This window comes from Netta rufina (assembly GCF_964035555.1).
Source record: "Netta rufina genome assembly, chromosome: 1".
Classification (NCBI taxonomy): Eukaryota; Metazoa; Chordata; class Aves; order Anseriformes; family Anatidae; genus Netta; species Netta rufina.
The window spans coordinates 91,962,130-91,980,808 of NC_140123.1; the positions used below are offsets into that span (position 1 = coordinate 91,962,130).

At 41.4% G+C, this 18,679-nt stretch overlaps 1 protein-coding gene across 1 annotated transcript in view; it reads left to right on the plus strand.

Annotated features, from left to right (window-relative positions):
- The first annotated feature begins 45 nt into the window (after window positions 1–45).
- The window catches only part of HSF2BP (heat shock transcription factor 2 binding protein), a 30,696-nt gene continuing 12,062 nt past the window's right edge, over window positions 46–18,679 (plus strand). The window contains exons 1-6 of the mRNA XM_084295413.1: window positions 46–179; window positions 2,181–2,331; window positions 6,933–7,036; window positions 10,648–10,797; window positions 15,392–15,530; window positions 17,238–17,355. Of these exons, the coding sequence (XP_084151539.1) occupies window positions 144–179; window positions 2,181–2,331; window positions 6,933–7,036; window positions 10,648–10,797; window positions 15,392–15,530; window positions 17,238–17,355 (698 nt within the window). The 5' untranslated portion in view covers window positions 46–143. The remainder of the gene's footprint in view (window positions 180–2,180; window positions 2,332–6,932; window positions 7,037–10,647; window positions 10,798–15,391; window positions 15,531–17,237; window positions 17,356–18,679) is intronic.

An 18,679-nucleotide genomic window follows, 5' to 3' on the forward strand; every position in this document is an offset into this window, starting at 1 on the left:
TGCTTCCTCCAGCCAACCTCCCCCCTTCCTCCCTTCCTTCCTTCCCTCCCCCTGCCCGCGCCCTTGCCCAAATAAGGTTTTATTCGTCGCCGGTGACGTCACGGGGACCCGGGGGATCCGGGCGTGACGTCACGCGCCCCGCCATGCGGCGCCGCGCGGGCCTCGAGGGGGACGCGCAGGTAGCGCGGAGGGCGGCGGGGAACGAGGGGAGCCGCCGCCGCCATTTTGTGCTGGTCGCTGGGTGGTGTGGGGTGGGGGGTGCTGTGGGGGCTGCGCTGCCAATATTGGAAATAAAAACTGTCTGAACGCTGTATTTGCAATGAGAGCGACGCATGCGGGGTGGTTTCGCTGTGGTGTGCGTTTCATACCGCACTCCTGCTGCTTCAGCTGTGTGTTTTGTTCTGGTTCTGGTAGCAAATGATGCTATTTTCCTGCTTCTGCCACGTTTTGGACACTATTGGCCTTTCTGGGCTTCATATCAGTACAGGCGTTCACATGCCACTCCATCACGGAGTCCTGCTGCCATATATGCCCTCCATACGTTCTTGAGACCTAAATCAGTTGTTTTTCAGTGACTTGTGTGATGTGGTGGTACTTGGCCGTGCTTTGCCATAAGCACTTCCTAAACGTGACTTTAGTTGAAAACCTTCCTTCCATGCCTTCATTCTGGTTCTGACATCTCTGAAGAAAAATTAAAAGAGTATAGTAGTATTCAGAAAGAGCAGTCAGGTGTTAGAACAGGTTGCCCAGGGAGGTGGTGGAGTCACTGTTCCTGGGGGTGTTCAAGGAGAGGTTGGACGTGGCGCTTAGGGACAGGGTTTAGTGGGTGACATTGGTGGTAGGGGGATGGTTGGACCAGATGATCCTGGAGGTCTTTTCCAACCCTAATGGTTCTGTGATTCTGTGAAGTGGGAAGGCTGGAACTGGCCTGCTTTGTCCATGCAAATGTCTAGGATTGAGAGAGATAGGAAAGAAAGTGGGCAAGAAGCAAATGTGTAAGAAAGTGGTTAACCTGAGGGAGTAGGGAAGGAGAACTGTAGAAGGTGGCTGGAAAGGATAGAAATGGTAGTCCCATTTTCTGTGGGACTGGGAGAGGTACCCAGTAATAACAACCTCCATCAGTCCCGGGCAGCTCGACTTGAGATGGCTGTGGGGATGGCATGCTTTGTACCTCTAGGAGATGGCTTCTTACGTTGTTCTCTGATACCGTCTTCCTTCTTGAAAAAGTTGTTATATTCTACATAAAGGATCTCAACTACTGAGATTTGGGGCATTCTCAGAAAGCAAAGTGGTGCTTGGAGATGTATTTTTTGCTTTGTGAAAGCATACTAGGTGCTTAATGTGTTAGGCAAGGGAAGTTAAACCTTTGTTGGTGTGTGTATGGTAACCTTTTTAAGATACAGCAACGGGCATATATACATACATTGGAAACTGGAGTTTAGGAGTTCTTATACAGAAATTTCTGTATCATCTTAAAATTAATGCATGTTCTCTTGGACTTCGAAATTGAAGTTATTTCAGAGGAGTAGCTTGGCACAAGGGGAAATTAGTAAATGTTTTTCTTGTATTTACTTGGGATTGAGTCACTCCTATATGGGATTAGATTGCAAATTATTTTTGCTCCTTGCAAAAGGTGAATTATTTTGAAAAATATAATTTCTTCTGAAAGAGCTGCGGTAATTTAGCAAAGGTGACTGAGGATCTTGCAAATACTTGAGTTAATTAAAAACATTTATAGCGTATGCTTTACAACAAAAACAATTGTCTCAAAACAATAGCTCAGCATATGTACATCTGTTAACAGTTTCAAACATGTGAATGTTAATTTTTGCAACGTTCTGAGGGACCTTGCACACATTTTAGGTGAAGAAACATGAAAAGAAGTAATAGGGTTTGCTTCAGGCCAGAGTGGCAAAAATTAGATTACAGTCGTAGAGTTTCTATTCCAGAGTCTTGTTTTAAATTATTACTGGCTAGTTCCTTTTTAAAATCAGGTTACGAATTTCTGAAATGCTGTAATACAGAACAATCTTTTTGTCTGAGAGAGAAGGAGTACTGCAGAGCAGTAGCGGTGTCTTTGTTGTTGGTTGGAGGGTTTTTGTGGTGTTCTGTGGGTATGGTTTTTGTGTGTGTGTTGTCTTTGTTGTTTGTTTGTTTGTTTGTTTTTTTCCCAATTTCAGAAGGCTGAGACCAAAGAGGACTTCGTTAAGGTTAGAAGGAGTGATTTGGAAAGGCTGACAACTGAGGTTATGCAATTGCGGGATTTCTTGCCCAAAATATTAAATGGGGATATCTTGTGGACATTCCAGAAACTGGATGCTGTTGAGTCAAGTGAGTGGTACCATGTTGCAGTTTCTGTCAAAACTACTTAGAATAAACTGGTTTTTGAATGGTTACAGAGTTTGTTGAGGTAATCCAGATTAAACTATAATGTTCAATGACTGCCTCATTAAATCGATGTGATCGTAATGAGGAAAATTAGAAACTACGTTAGAAATAATTAGACTTATGTCAAATTAATCTTTAAAAATATTTTGCTGTGGACAAAAACATACTTAATTCAGTCAGTAAAGGAAGCTGTATCCCAAAAAAAAAAAAAAAAAAAAAAGGAAAGTAATTCTTCTTTGAGAGAAGAGGTAAGTACTCTGTTTTTCAAAACGTCTTCTGAGATGAAAAACAAAAACCAAAATAATAAAAATGATGAATTGCAGCAGATAAGACGTTAAATCTGACTGAAGAGGTAATATTTTTATATCTAGTTTGTCTTGGTTTTAGCTTGTATATTTTTTATGGCCGTAAGTATAATAGTAATAAAAACGTTGGAGACACTATTGCAAAAGTCTTTTTACTGCTGTCCCCAGCGTCCATTTGTTCTGTGTTAATTCTCTTTGCATTATTTTTCCAACAACTAAATCACTTCCAACATGACATCAGGACCAAATCTGAGCCAGATCCGTGCCTAGCATGTAGCTTACGTGCAGCAATACAATTCACTCGTTCTCCTAGGAATCGCTTTTGTCTGAAAAGACATGAGACAAGTATTCAAACAGATTAGAAAGGGTGTATCTTCTGGAATATTAAGTGATTAATCGAAGGTTAATTTGCAAAGTCTGGCTAAGAACTCTGCCTTGATGCTGAGTCTGTTCTTGACTCCTGCTGTGTGGGACTCCCTCAAACACCCAAGCAGCCAGGCCAAGGAGGATCTGTCTAGCACGTCCCTACCTCCTGGTGTGGGTGTCCACATTCAGAAGGCCTTCTGAAATGACGTCTTGGTGTCAGACAAATGTGGAACCACTTTTCGTAGGATCCTTTGGCTTCGGGTTGCTTTTCTACAATTAACTAATTCTTTACTGAGCTTTCTCAGTGAGAACTACAGTGGAATACCTAGAAAACATCGTGGCTCAAATGCTCGTGTTCTCCAGCGGTTCCTCCTCTTCAGAACTGCATGCTAAGCATTATAAGTTGCTGCAGTCGCTGGCAGAACCTTAGCGCCAATGCTTTTCGTCCTTTTCTCCTCCAAAGAAAGACTAAGATACTGCCTGAAGGCCCATCTCTGATACCAAGTGGTATATTGAGGCCAAGTTTCCAGCTGTCTCCATGATCCACTCTTTGGAAGGATTTTTCCATGCCATCAAATACCAATAGAGATGAGGAGACTGTGCCACCTGTCCCTCTTGCTGCCACTCAGGACATCATCCATGCCATAAGAAGTGATGTAGGTTCTGGAAATGATCTGTGTTGTTGTACGACATCAAGGACTGTTTCCAGTTGGGTTAAGGATTCAAGAACCTCAGCTAGTCAGACCCTTGATTTACCCTTTTATTTTTAGTGCTCAGTCTGGAGATTTCTCTCACTGATCATTCTTACACTTCTTGTGCCAGGCATCAGGGTGAAGTGTCAGGGTCTTCAAGCTGCAGATTTGTGATGTCAACACAGGGATTTTAAGGCTTTCTTCCAAATGTTTTGCTGCCTAGCCAGTACTCTGTAGGCTCTTCGGCCTTGTAGGCCCGAAGCTGAGTCAGCTTCAGATTATCTCACGTATATCCCCACAACAGAGACTTCCCTTCCAATTAATGATGTGGTTTGAATATTTATTCAGTCTTTTGCCACTCTTTTGCACTACAGTTGGACAAGTCAAGTGATTTTTGCTACTCCGCTCTACCCCACCTCTGTAGTGGCAGAAGCATGCTGAGGGGAAGATTTGGTTCACGGAAGATGGGACGTCACAGGGACACCAGCACAGCTGCTGGCAGTCTTGGAATTACATCGCTTGTTGGTGTTCATTGTGATTGTACTCAGTTCTCCACTTGCCAGAGCTTTGTGAGCAGATCTCTGTTCCAGAAAATACCCTGGTGTGACCTATAGCATGGCTGAGAATGAGCCCACCTGGACTGAAGCGTGCCGCTTATTTTGTCCTGCCCAAAGCCTGCTTGTGAGTCTGCTGTTACTCATAGAGAAAAATGTCACTTCTTCCCAAAATGAGGTTTACTACTGCAGTGGTAATATTAGGTATTTCCTGTGTATATAAAGATGTCATTCATATTTTTTTGTTCATCCAAGTTGCTAGTGAAAGCTTCCTCTTCACTTGCATGAAGTAGACAGTGTCAGCTTCAAGATTTTAGTCTCCAGAGGGAAGGAACTTTTTTACTAGAGGGCTGGGACTTGCAGGCAGTGGGAGAACTGGTGAGACTTCCCTGTTGTGCTGGCAAGACCACGGTGTGCCGGGGGTGAGCAGCACAGCTGTGGTGATGTTTGATGCCAGCAAAATGCCTGGTGTTTATTCTGGCGTTCATTAAACTGCTGTGTGGTAAGGGGCTGTCAAATGTTGGGACTGGTGCATTCAACCTTGAATTCACTTCAGAGCAGAGGAGTACACAGCTGGGAGAGTTGATTGGACATAACAGAGGGAATTTCCAGGAACAAGGCATAGCTAGAAGTAGGTCTCTTTTTATCAACTTAAAACACTACCTTTTTTTTTTTTTTTCATATAGGGTGGACCTAAGCCTCATTTCCCTTGACGTAAAACATCAGGATACTCTATAGAGTATAATACTTCCCCTTTCATCTGGAGGACGTTAAAAGATAAGGTGTAGTGCTGTATTGACACACAGTAGTTAATGGCATTCCCTTTCTCCTGGCTCAGTTTTGGTTCCAGGACCTTTGAAGTCCAGCAGTGAAGGATGCAGTGTCTGTGTGCCTGCTGGCTGTGCTGTTGCTGAATTCAGGGTGGATCCAGCCTCCCAAAGGCAGGAGGTGATTCTTTCCATTCCTTTCCTTCCAGAGCCAGAGGGTTTCCCTGGGGGTTGGTTCCACTGGATGTACTTGGCAAGGATGAAGAGGTTCTTGCATTGATAAGCAGAGCATGCCCTGCTCTGACTCAAGATGCCTTTCCCTCAAGCACTTAAGACCCACATTCACATGGTAATAGGTGTGTGGGACTGGACTTTCTTCACTTGAGGGAAGAGAAAGAAAGTTTCCTACCACTAACTTGAGTAGTTCCTCAAAAATTCAATCAATTCCTTTCATTTTAATGATTTTCCTTTGAGTTGCAGGTTGAAAAGAATTGAATGCTTGGAGAACATGCCCTGGCACATATCTGTTTCCTAGGAGTGGACCCTTTCCTTGCCTCTGTGGTTTCTGTTAAAAAATCTTAGTGAGGTGGCTTAGAATCACACAAGGGCTGAGGGAAATATGTTCCACCTTTTTAGAAAAGCTGTATGTGTATGTAGCTAAATTATCTTCGTTTATAGCTGCTACTCAAAGCAATGTGTGTGTATTTGAGATTATAATATTTTGTCCCTTAGGACAAAAATAAAGGAATTTATTTCCAAAAAATGTAGAATTACTAAACAAAATGCCAGAATCCAACCTCTTTGGATAGTAAGGGCTGTATTTTTCACGTTATCTTTTTATGGTTTAATATGATATGCTGATTGGTAAACACATTCAAAAATATTGACCACGTATAAGGCGAAGTACATAAAGTGTGCTAAGCTATAAAGTGAACATTCAGAGTCAAGGGTGTGGCGCTTGAAGTGGCCTGTAACTTGTTTTTAAGCTAATAAAAAATACAGTAGATACAGTTACTGCTTGGAATTACTTAAATGTGTTTCCTTTTTTTTTTTTTTTTTTTTTTAGTATAAATACCAACCCCTCAGAACCATGGTTTTTAAAATAAAATACTATATCTCTATATAAACCTCAGTAATTGTTAAAAATAACCTTCAGGCTGATTTTTTTTTAAGATATTGGTATTTCAAAATATAGTGCTTTGAACTTGATTTCCATTCACTAAAATAAAGCACCTAAATTGTCATGTGAAATACATGTGTCTTACGTGACGTGATGACATCAGAGACACATTTTTTAAAGGGAGTCAGTGATAAAATTTGTCACTGACAATGTTAAAATGGTTTATCATTTTTTTTAAATGCTTTATAACTATTATTTTTTAAATACTTGAAATAGCTGCACAACATTCTTACTATTCACATAATTTGTATGTTGCATATTGAACCAATCACTTTTGAATGACCTCGGTACTCTTTTTTTTTTAGATTTTCTCTGTATTCACTGAATTCATTGAAGATACCAGACAGATTGTGAGACCAAAAAAGTAGAAAATTGACTACATTTTAAAAAATCCCTGGGGATCTGGAGCTCGGTTCCAGGATGGTGTTTTATCAGCACACAGTATTTAGTAGATAGATGTGTTGCTTTCAGTCTTTCCCTGTTTTAAATCAGAAACATCTTGTCCATTTAGATTTTGTAGGAGCTATGTGGCAGATTGCTGTATGTCACTTTAGCCACTAGGAGGTGGCCTAACACAAGCAAATATTTAACGCATCTGCATTTAGTGGATTCGTTTTTTTTTAGTGCAAGCCAGTTGGTCGTAACTTATTATTTCCTTTATTTAATTTATTCTATCACAGGCATGGAGAAAAAGGAGGAGGAACTAGAGCAGTTAAAAATGGATTGTGAACACTTCAGAGCCCGCCTGGAAGCAGCCCAGGCAGATTGCATGAGAGAGAAGAAGGTATATTTGTTGGTGGTATATTGATACCTGTGTTCTTGAGCTTTGAGAACAAGAGCAGTAGCGATCAATTTTCCATTTTCATGCCACATCATCAGCCTGGAAAACAGTCTGGGATTTCTATTCATGTAGTTAGATGATGAGTCAACTACTTACCTAGAAGTTCATTACCATTTGATGCATTTTTCCCCAGTCGAAAGGGAAAAAGGTCAATATTATAACAAGATAAGATATGACAAGATACCAAAACAGTATTCAACATGTACGGAGACAAGTACAGTGAGCAGGCAGCCACTTACATACATAACTCTTGCATAGCTGCATAGATCTCTCAAGCTTGCATATCCTGCGAGGTGCAGCTGTGTGGGGTTGTGTTCTGGGCTTCTTGGTAGGGTTCTTCCTGGTGTTAGGAGTGTTAAAAATCAATCATTATCATTTTGCCTCTATTAACATGCTGAAGTAAAACAATGGGTATTTGGGAAGATTGTGGTGCAGTTGGCATTGAAACGGTACTTTACAAAATCATATTTTTTTTCAATTCAGTGTAACTATAACATATTTTCAAAGAGAAAAACAGAAGATAATGTAAGCCACGCGATATAGAAAATGAAACTAGTTTCTTGTTTGGCTTGCTTGAAGCTGTGTACCTTTGTTTAGTTTTAATAGCCTTTCTCAGTGCACTTATTGATCCAACTGCCATGTACAGCTGCGAGTCAAAACAGAATTACAGTGCTCCTTTTGCTATGTCAATATTGTGCTTAGCGATTATAAGAGGAAAGTTGTTAACAGTGAAGGAATAACCCAGACCATGACCTCTCAGACTGCAGATCTTCCGTGAAGCCTTTTGGATTCAAACAGGATCATGCAGACCGGTGGCTTAATCTTTGAGAGGGATGTGTGAATCAGTGGTGATTATTTGCCTGTGCAAGTTCACTTCCTCGGAACTGTGAGCTGTCTCCTGTAGTCAGCAGAATCTCATCTTGCTGGGGTTCTAGAGATAGCATCTGCCAGGTAGGGGGTTGCACAAAGGCAGATGAGTCTACAGAAATGACTTCATTTTTGAAAAATAAATAAGTGAAAAGATAAGACTTGCTGTTTTAGGGCATGTCTGTATGGAGAAGTCATTCTGGAATGAAGTTTGGTAGCCAGTGTGATGGAATAGCTGTCTATTTGTGTATTCCTTACTTCAAAAGAAGTATCTTCGGGAACAGCTATTTTGCAATAGCTACTTAGTTGTGCTGTGGTTAGTTGTACAAGCATCCAGGATGAAATCTCTCTAGTATTTCATGCTGCTTAGATATTAATGTTTAATGCTGTTGTAGCTACTCAATAAGTGGGCCCCAACTTTTATGCATGTTAATCTTACAGAACGAATGGGAGGTGGTGTAGGTCTGTGATTTCTTTTGGATGAAACTCCTAGTTCAAGCACGGATAGTTTACTTAGAGTAGCAGTTCTTGTGTTCCAGATCAAAGCACTTCTCTTCTTGTCTTTGCTGTAGAGCAGTATACATCAGTTGTCTAAATAGCTCCTGTCGCATGCCACAAAAGTCTATTTGAGTGGATTGAGCTTATATACATTATGACATCCTTTAGCTCTTTGGGATAAATGATGATGTTGTGTGTGTGATTTTTTGTTCCTGCTAATCACTTTGCACGGTGTGTTTCATTTGCTTGCTGTTCTGCTGTAGGCATCCTTGCATATAGTTCCTGAATTATTTTCTACGTATTTATCTCCTGAAGGAAAAGGAAGTGATACACTGAAACGATCATAAAGTAAATGCCTTTTCTGGTTGAGCAGTGCCCTTTTCTTAGGGGATCAGCAATCAACATTCCGTTTTCCAAAATTTCTTTGCAGCGTTGTGTCACTGATTAGGGAATTGCGCTGCTTTCTGAACCTGAGCAAAACTGGAAGTGCACATGTTATTCTTGGCTAATGCCTTCCTTGCCTTTTTGTAGTTAGGTACTGAAGTGCTGCTGTGTTTGTGTGCCTTGACCATTTCCTGAAGATGGTGGTGTTGCACAGCACAGTGATTGCTTCGTGATGTGAACTCTCGGGAGTGCTGCTTCCAGCTAGGTTGTTTGCTTTTGCAGGCTCTATTTGTTTTCTTGGCTCTTGAACGGACTACTTTGTTTTCCTTGCTTTGTACCTTTGTTCTGGTGTTGCTTTCGATGTATTCGAAATTCTGGCATTTCGTGTGGTGGCTTTGCATCATTGCTGGGGGAATCTAGCTCTATGGTATGGCAGAGTTTTGTGTCTCAGCATTGTTATAGAGGAATTAAGAGTTAAGAGACTTTTCCTGGCACTTCATGCCTACAAAATCAACAGCAAGTGTCAGCCTTTTGCATGTATTGAATTATAAGGTGAGAGAGAGTCCAGAGAGAAAATACACGCAGCAACCTGCTTCATAAATTTCATTTGAATTTTACAGACTACACTCTGTGTGTTCCATTAGCAGCATGATAAAGCAACTCAAATATGTCTGTCAGATGTGATATAGGAGTCTAGGTAGGTAATAGATGACAAACAGAAGACAAGCAGCTTTGTACTGGTAAATACCATGCTACGTGCATTTGTAGATGAGTTTACCTTTCTGTTCTTTCCCAACCATTGAGGTGAACCCCTAAAATGACAAGATACTTATTTTAAAATCTCATTGGGAATACATGCTTGAAAGTTTTGTTGTGTTCGCTTACTTTCCAAAATGACATAGAAAAGATCCCTTCTCATTCCCCAGACTTCATTGTGATAACCAGAGGTATGGGGAAGGTTGGGTTGAGGAAGGTGTTTTCTGAGCTGAATCTGAAAATCACATACCCCCAGAATGGACAGAACGAGATGCAGCAGCTTCACTACCCCGTGGCATTTTCTAGCAAGCCCGTGAGACATAGAATCATACCAAATCTCATGATATCTTATGGCCAGCTTCCCATCTTATTGGAAGGAAGTACTGGCAAACTGAAACCGTGTCCTGGTTGTATTGAATTGCTCTGTGCTTTCTGCAAGCTCGCTCAGGTGATGGATACATGGTAGAGCATGGGCTTTTCTGGTCCTAAGCATGAAAGGCACTCTAAACTTCAAACCTTAGGCTTGTTTTTGTAGGGACTCTGTCTCATTTTGCCACTGCTGTTCAGGAATGTGCCAGCTGAAAGAAGTTGGAAGAGACAACAGGATTTATCCCAGATAGCCAGCAACTCTGCCACATTGGCTAAGGCGGTCCATTTTGAAAAACGATCCAACTCTCTCTTCCTGTAAGATGTGCCCATTATCTTTCGTAAGGTGGCTGGAAAGGCTGACCTCTGAAATCCTTCCCTTTCTCGGAGACATGCTGCTATTTGCTCAGGAGTCGACTTTCCTATCAGGCTTCTCTAGGTGCCGCTCAGTCTGAGTGGGTCACTTGGGCTGACCTTGTGGACAGGCTTCTGGTTACTGTCAGCCTACATGATAGACACACGACTCGGATAGAGCTCAGGAGAGAAGGTCTGCATCTGCAACTGCTGTGAATTTCCCCCCCTTCTTTCATATATGGCCTTGATGATGTTTCTTGTTCTGTCCTGTAGCCTAAAACACCTGGGCTGACAGAAAATGCAACCAAAATTTCCTTGTCCTGTTTCAGGAGAAACTAGACCTCCGGCAGCACCTGCATGAGGCTAAGCAGCAGCTCCTGCAGCAAGCAGAGTATTGCACAGAGATGGGTGCAGCGGTGTGCACCTTGCTGTGGGGTGTCTCCAGCAACGAGGAAGCTGTTAAAACCATCCTAGGAGGAGTAAGTATGGCAGGGGAACACTTAGCAGTGGCGATGCTGTTGGGTATTTACAAGAAGTACCTTGCTCTGTAACACACTTCAATGTAGGGATATATCTCAGAAACTAATTGGACAGTAAAAATGTTTTCTGATTTGTATGTTTTGGGGGGAAAATCCATTTTTATTTAAGAAGCGCTGGATCTATTTAGCAATATGTAGCAGGCTGGGAATAAGTGCAGTAATTAAATTGCACGTTATCAAAGAAGGATTAACTGTTTTCTACCACACACAGTTAAATTGGAAGCAAGGCTACAGCTAGCACAACGTAAATGTCTTTGCAAGCTAACAATACTTGCACAAAAGACTTGCACTGTGCACAAGCAGCGGTTCCCATGCCAGCAGAAAGCTTGGAGGAGCCAATTCCATGGAAGAGAAGATACATCCATCAATTCTCAACTCCTTTAAATCTTCATCCTAATACAGTCTTTGTGCTAACTTAATTTCCAAGATTCATGTAAATATTTAGAATGCCTAGCTGTTTCAAGTCTACTGAAGGCCTGGAGGGGAAGACGTACGAAGAACGGCTGAGGTCTCTGGGCCTGTTCAGTCTGGAGAAGAGGAGGCTGAGGGGAGACCTCATCACAGTCTACAACTTCCTCGTAAGGGGGTGTCGAGAGGCAGGAGACCTTTTCTCCATTAACACCAGTGACAGGACCCGCGGGAACGGGGTTAAGCTGAGGCAGGGGAAATTTAGGCTTGACATCAGGAGGGGGTTCTTCACAGAGAGGGTGGTTGCACACTGGAACAGGCTCCCCAGGGAAGTGGTCACTGCACCGAGCCTGTCTGAATTTAAGAAGAGATTGGACTGTGCACTTAGGCACATGGTCTGAACTTTTGGGTAGACCTGTGCGGTGTCAAGAGTTGGACTTGATGATCCTTAAGGGTCCCTTCCAACTCAGGATATTCTATGATTCTATGAATCTCATGGACAGGTATTTTATTAAATGCAAATAAACACAAAGCAACCCAACAGTTAAAGACAATGGTAATATTACAGCCAACACAAGTTCACTGCCACGTGCAGCTGATGGAATTAGGAGGGATCGGAAGAACAAGGCTGACAAAAATACAATTTTCAGTCTTGTCATAGCCAACACGAGAGGAACTTCCACTGAAACTGAGTAAACTGATGCCACAGTTTCTTCTGTCTTGATTTTTCAGCAGCATGGTGAACATCTGAGTGAATAGTGTTAGTTCATTATAATTAGTGGTGAACTAGTGTGCTTGTAAAAGTTTTTTCAGATCGGGCGCACCAAAAAGCAAGTATAACTTTGTATTGGGTATTAAAAAGCTGTACAGTGATACCTTTCATTGATAGCTTTTGGTGATTCAAGATACAAAATACAAAAAAACTGACAGGCAAGCAGGTGCTACAAAGCCTCCACAGAGCAACAAAAACAGTATAAAACCACATCGCATATTTCGGGACAGTTTATGGCTGTAAGAGCAGACAATCGTCTGGTGACTCGCCATCATTACTTGACTTGAGAAACGGTACTGAAAGGTCACGCTTCCATCAAACAAAACACTAGTGCTGTAAATTACCACTTTTGTACAAGATGAGAGTAAAATTAGTGGAAGCCTTTTTGGAAGCAGTCTTAAATATCAAAATTAAATGGAATTGAGTAAAACCAAAATCGATACAGAGATGATTCGTGTAAGGCCTTACTATGAAGATGCCATACTTTTGTTCAGAAGTTTATTTGAAAGGCAGAATGCTTCTGCTGTAGTTACTCCTAGCAATCATTAGAGCACCCTGAACTTCTGCTCTTCCGGTGAAGGTCATAGCAAAATTTGTGGACATCACTTTCTTGTGTTGGTGCCCATAACATTATAAGAAAAGTGGCTGGGTTTGCACCAAGACTACTAGGAAAAACATAAAAGGATTGCATGGCATTGCATCGACGACAGATTACAGCTGACAGTGAGTCAGGTTATTAAGAGACGATGGAGATTTGTCATAAAAAGTTTTTGGTTTGAGTTATTTTTGGACAAGCTGTGATGCCTGTAGCATCTTCCCCCTTCCCCTGAGAAGGTGCTATGAACTACAAAAATGTATAAGAACATCAGGAGTGCTTTCAAGCTATTGCTCATATTTAACTGTGTGGGGAAGGGTGGCATCAATTCAAGATAATTTCATGCCTTAGGGACCAATGTTCAGCTTTTTCAGTCATTGCACAGTTACAGAAGTAGGTCTTTTGTACAGTTCTGTAACACAGATTGACTGAAATGGTGTTTGTGACTAATAGAGCGTTCGTGTCCATATGGGTTAGGCAAAAACTTGAGCAGCAAATTTGAACTGTAGCACAAGTAGTTTGCAAGGCATTGGGTGAGAAATGCCAGGTGTTCCTACCCAGGCTCAACATTTCTAGAGCTTGGAGAAGCATCCAGAGAAGCAGCATGAGAGTTTTCAAGTATGCCTACCTGCATGTGCCAAAGATGAATTAATTCCCATGAGATTGTTCTAGATGTCTTTCCCCAAAAAAAACTGCAGCTGAATATTCACTTCTCAGGGCTCTAATTTTGAAACAGAAACCGAAGGTTTGATTTCAGGATGGCAGCAGGGTTTACTTCAGCATGAGAAATTTTGGATCCTACGAAGTGGTCGGCTATTTCAGTTACCTGCTATGGTGAAAAATGGCTTTGCGTTTTATGGCATGGTACCTGATGTTTTCATTCAGGGTTTCCTTGGCATGCCAAGGGCTCCTTACGCCATCTGAGCTCAAGCACGTTAATGGCTGCTCTCAGAGCTGCCCTTATCTCCATGTCTGTGAGTGAGAGATTCTTCAGCTCCATGAAAGCACTGTCAAGCTGATTAGGCTGTGCAGAGTATGTAACATGTGCTGTTTATAAACCTGACTGGTTTCTGCCTCAGCTTCTCAGACCTCCCCGCTAGTTAAGGAATGGTTGTTTGGAAAGAAGAAGGCTCAGCAGAGAGGACACCAGTGGCACCTCAAGAGACTGACAAAAGATTTTGTTTGGGGTCTGTGCGACATACCAATTACTTGGTTTGCTTAGTACTCTTCTGTGTTTTCATGTGAATTCACTTTTTTATAATAGCTGATGCTAGTCTGCAGTAGTAGTCTCTCTTCCTTCACTTTATTTCATGTCTTTTGCTGCTTGAAATGTCATCACTGCTTATGTTAAAATGACCTTTTTTGAGGGACATTGCCCATATAAGTAGTTAAAGTACATCCAGACGAAGCAGAAGTGCATTCTTCTGCTCTCTTCCCCATGATCCCTTTATTCCTGTTCTTCGGGGACCACAATTTAATTTGTGAAGAAATGGAGTATTGGCTGACCCTGCCTTTTACTCCCTGTTGCTGGAATCACCCTGCAGGAACTGTATTGCTTTCCTCCCAAAAGACGTCTTTGATGTGGTCAATGTGGAGCAATGGAGGAATAAATGAACGGTATCAGTAGATTTGTACATATTGTGACGACAGTGGTTTTGATAAAATACTGAATTTCTCAGTCACTTTGAAAAATGAATAGATGTTCCGGAATTTCACAAAATGATCGTAATTTCTAGGCACTTTCTTGAACTGCCTGTCTGTTTTACTGGGTTGCTGCAGGAAATTACTAGAAGTTTCAGCTCTCTCCTGAAACAACTAGCAAAATTATTAAATGCACTGGGAAATCTGGGCTTCCTGTTAGGCTATTATTTTTTTTTAATTTTTTTTTTTACAAAAAACAGAATTCTCTGTGGGAAATAGTGTTTCAGCAATGTTTTACAGGTCAGAATTACTAATAAACAGGAACGATTCTTTCAGTTCTTCTCTGTGGGTTCTGCCTGCCCCTCTGACAAGGCTCTTTGATCTGCTCTGAGCTTTGTGCTGGCCGGTCGGTTCTTCAGCTGAGACACCCCAAAACAGAGCAGTATTCCTGCTGAGGTCTTGTGCTGCCTGGGGAAGATTGCATCACATAATTATGGGCTGTACTTCTGACACTGCTGACCAAAATCCAACCTGTGACCCAGAAGAGACCTCAATTTCCTTTTCCAAGGAACTTCTGCGTAGTCACTTGTTCTCCAATCTGTATTGAGCAATTCATGAATCCTTTTAGGATCCAATCAAATGCTTATTTGCTGGGCATTTAATCCGTTTTCATAGGAAATTCATGTCAAACCACTAACTTAGGCAGCTGTCCAGTCCTCAGCTGGATAGGATGTTGACCCAAATGTCTGTTTTGAAATGTGAATATGAAACACTTCATGTGACTACTGCAAAGCAAAAAGCTACTGTCCTCAGTGTTGAGACTAAGCATTAGTTCTATTGTTTGATACGTATTCCTGTGGGTTTAGAAGGTCAATACACAATAGTATAGTCTTACAAATAAATGTAGCATTGAGTAGTTTCCCATAGTCTCCTGAGGTAACGGTTTCTAATATTAGAGGATTAAACACATCACTTAGTGTGTACCTGCTGTTTTCCGCTGTCTTGTGAGGTGACTGGATGTCTTAGGAATATTGCAGAATGTCCAGTTGACTGTAGCATCTAATAATCATTGTTGCTGTAGTGTGCATAATCCTTTTTTTTCTCCTCCACACTTGCAGAGCAAAGCAGCAAAGTTTTTTACAATCACTGCACAGACTATGGAGAGCTTTGTGAAGTCATTAAGTGAAGACATGAAACAGCAGGATTTGGATTCTGATGAAAATCAGTTTGTGTTAGCTTTGGCAGGGATTGTAACAAGTGAGTTCATGTTCTCTCTCAAAATAGCATTCCGTAGGCACTGGGATTTTCCACATGCCATATAGGTACTGCAATAATTACAGCTTTTTGAAGTCGGTTATGTAGTATTTTGGTGACTTCCTATTCTTGTAAGGTTCTAAGAGATTTTGTCATTTGGCAGCTCTGTGAGGAGTTGCACTTTCTGTAGCATAGTTCAGGATTAGATGTATAAAAGCCATTCAGTTTTGAAATTCCTTAAACTTCTGTTCAATCTCAGGTAAAACAAGGGCCATTTTACCCGTCATGTATATTCACATTACTTTGTAAATGTCAAGCAGTACACTTTCTGAATCACCGGTAATTCTAACATTTTAGAGATGTTCTAATCTCAAATTAATTACAGATGGTGCAGCCACCTCAAGGTATGTGTTCAGCATTTTGAAACTGTGAGAATTTTGTTGATGCCAGGTGGACTCTACCTTCACTGTCTTCTAGATCTCCCAATTCCATGGTGCTAAGAGAAGTAAAAGTTAACAAACCTAACTTCCTTAACTTCCATACTAAATATTTATTTTTAGAAGCCACGCATCTGTCTTAGTTTGGCTGCCCTTGACTTGGAAGGCTATTAGAAATGGGGACGATATCTCAGCTGCGTTTTTGTGAAACAGTGCAGCTCTCAAAATGGCATCAGTTAATGTCATGATGTAAGGCAGATAAAACAATGGGTATTTATACAAGTAAGGGAATCGTGCATTAACAGCTTTCTTGAACGTGTGATTTTAGGTGTCGTGGTTCCATTGAAGATTATAATAAAGCACAGGATGTGGCACATTGTGCCACTGTACCAAGGAAAGGTGTGATGCAGTTCTCTCCCATAGCCTCATTGGAGGAAAAAGACAAAAGAAATCATAGCAAAAGTAATGTCTGAACAATGTCTGAACAAAGAAAAGGTTTAAAGGCTTGGATGGGGAAGGATGGTGGTGTTCTGCCTGAGCAGGAATCACTGTGGTGGAATGAAATCTTGCCTCACTGAAGCTTATACAAATTTTTTCCAGTGAATTTGATAATGCCAAGATTTTTCTCTTTGTGATTTAGGAAAGGGGTTGCTGAAACTTCAGCATGATAAAGGTTGCTGGAAGATAACCTCTTGCATAGGAGGATGCCCTGAATTATGGGGCAAGCGTAAGGAAAAGCATTTCAGGAAAATATGTTTTGGAGCAGTAGTTGCCGGAAATGTTTTTGCCTTTTGGTTTGTGCATGAATATTGCAGAGAAATAGAAAAAGAACTTTTGAGTAGACTTTCACAAGCGTTTCAGTTGTGTACTGTGCCAGGCACATTGGACTGACTGATTGTAAAACAATCTGCAATCTCATTTTTGTAAAACGGAACCTATGATGATCAGCTCTGCTTCATTCCCACATTACTTGCAGATGTCAGCTCAGAACTGCTTAAATCCAACATTTTGTTTCATGATTCACTGTGTTACTATTAGGATACTGGCCACCCTGAATAAATATTTGAATTATCAAAGCAGGATTATGAAGGAGTTTAATCAGTATCATTTGCTGCTTCAGTATTTGCTGTGTAGATGGTTATAATTTGAAGTTTATATAGATGCCATAGTTCATTCTTCACAGCTGACTTTTTTTTTTAGTTGTCCTCATAATTAGCATAAACCTTTGTTCGAAACATGAATTTTTAGAGTAATGTTTTGTGTTCTCTCACAGATGTGGCTGCGCTGGCATGTGGCCGTGAGTTCCTGGTTACTTCAAGTCGTGAATTGTTGGACACAATGGTGCACCTCCTGGGAGACATGAAGCCTGGACTCTGTACCAAATTCAAAGTGTATGGTGACTTTTTTTTTTTCTTTCAAATGAAATCCATTACCTTACAGTGCAGATCACAGTGATTACAGCAGTCTTCCCACTCTTCCGTTATTTCCTTTCATGGAGATCACAGAACCACAGACTGGTTTGGGTCAGAAGGGACCTTAAAGCCCACCTGGTTCCACCCCCCTGCCATGGGCAGGGACACCTCCCCCCAGCCCAGGCTGCCCACAGCCCCATCCAGCCTGGCCTTGAGCACCTCCAGGGATGGGGCACCCACAGCTTCTCTGGGCAGCCTGTGCCAGCGCCTCACCACCCTTTGAGTAAAGAATTTCTTCCTAATATTTAAATCTGGTGGTGACATGAGAAATAATTGTTGGAAAACTGTTTTCACAGCAGCATTCCTTGCATATGCACTAGGCTTGGCTGCAATGCTGGCTTCAACCAGGGTGTGTGTCTCTTTGAAAGTCTCTTAAGCACTGTAATATTGTAGGGATGAGCAGGGGTATGCTCCTCTGGCTTACAAGGGGCTCATGTTTTGATAAGGAAGGTGTGAGGTCAAGCTTTAAATAATAACGGTGGGAAATGTGGACTCATACTTGTTCCTTTCCAATGTGAAGAAGACTGTAAAATTCGACATCTGCTTAGTGAAAAAATGTGGTTTGCTAAAAGCAAAAATTAGATTACTTTATCCTACTTTAATAGCCGGAAGCACCATGCACTTACATTTCTAAAAGGTGCTGCCTGTAAAGAGACCTTGTGATGCCAAGTTGTAAAGAAAAGACCTTAAGGCCATGTTACACTATTCAGACACTGGAAAAGTTGTACTTACCGCGTGGTGGAGGAATGAAATAAACTGTTGGCTTTTCCTTTTTTCTCAGAGCTATTAAAAGCTGAGGATACGTGGCTTCAAATTTTAAGCATATGTTGCATTAGCTTGAATTCAGTGCTATGATAATGTTATCCAGTGTTTTACAAAGAAAGAAATGTGTTTTTTTTCCCCCTCTTACTCTGAACTTGTCATTTGATTAAAAAACAAGCAATCCAAAAACAATGCTGTATTGTGACATTACAGCAAATGCCAGAAATGAGATTTCTTCATGGCCTTGTCATGGAATGAAGGATCCTAATTTGCTCAAATGTTTTAGCACACAATGTTTCCCTGTGTTTGTCTTTACATCTGTGCTCAGGTTTCCTTTTTGTCTACAAGCTCCCTATGTGTCTTGTTGGTGTTCAGTTCCTAAAACTCATTACTAACGCTTACCTCTTCGTTAGCCTTTCTGGAGATTTTCCACTCTCCCAGCCCAGCAAAGAAGGTTATTTTTTGGGGGGTTGTTTGTTTG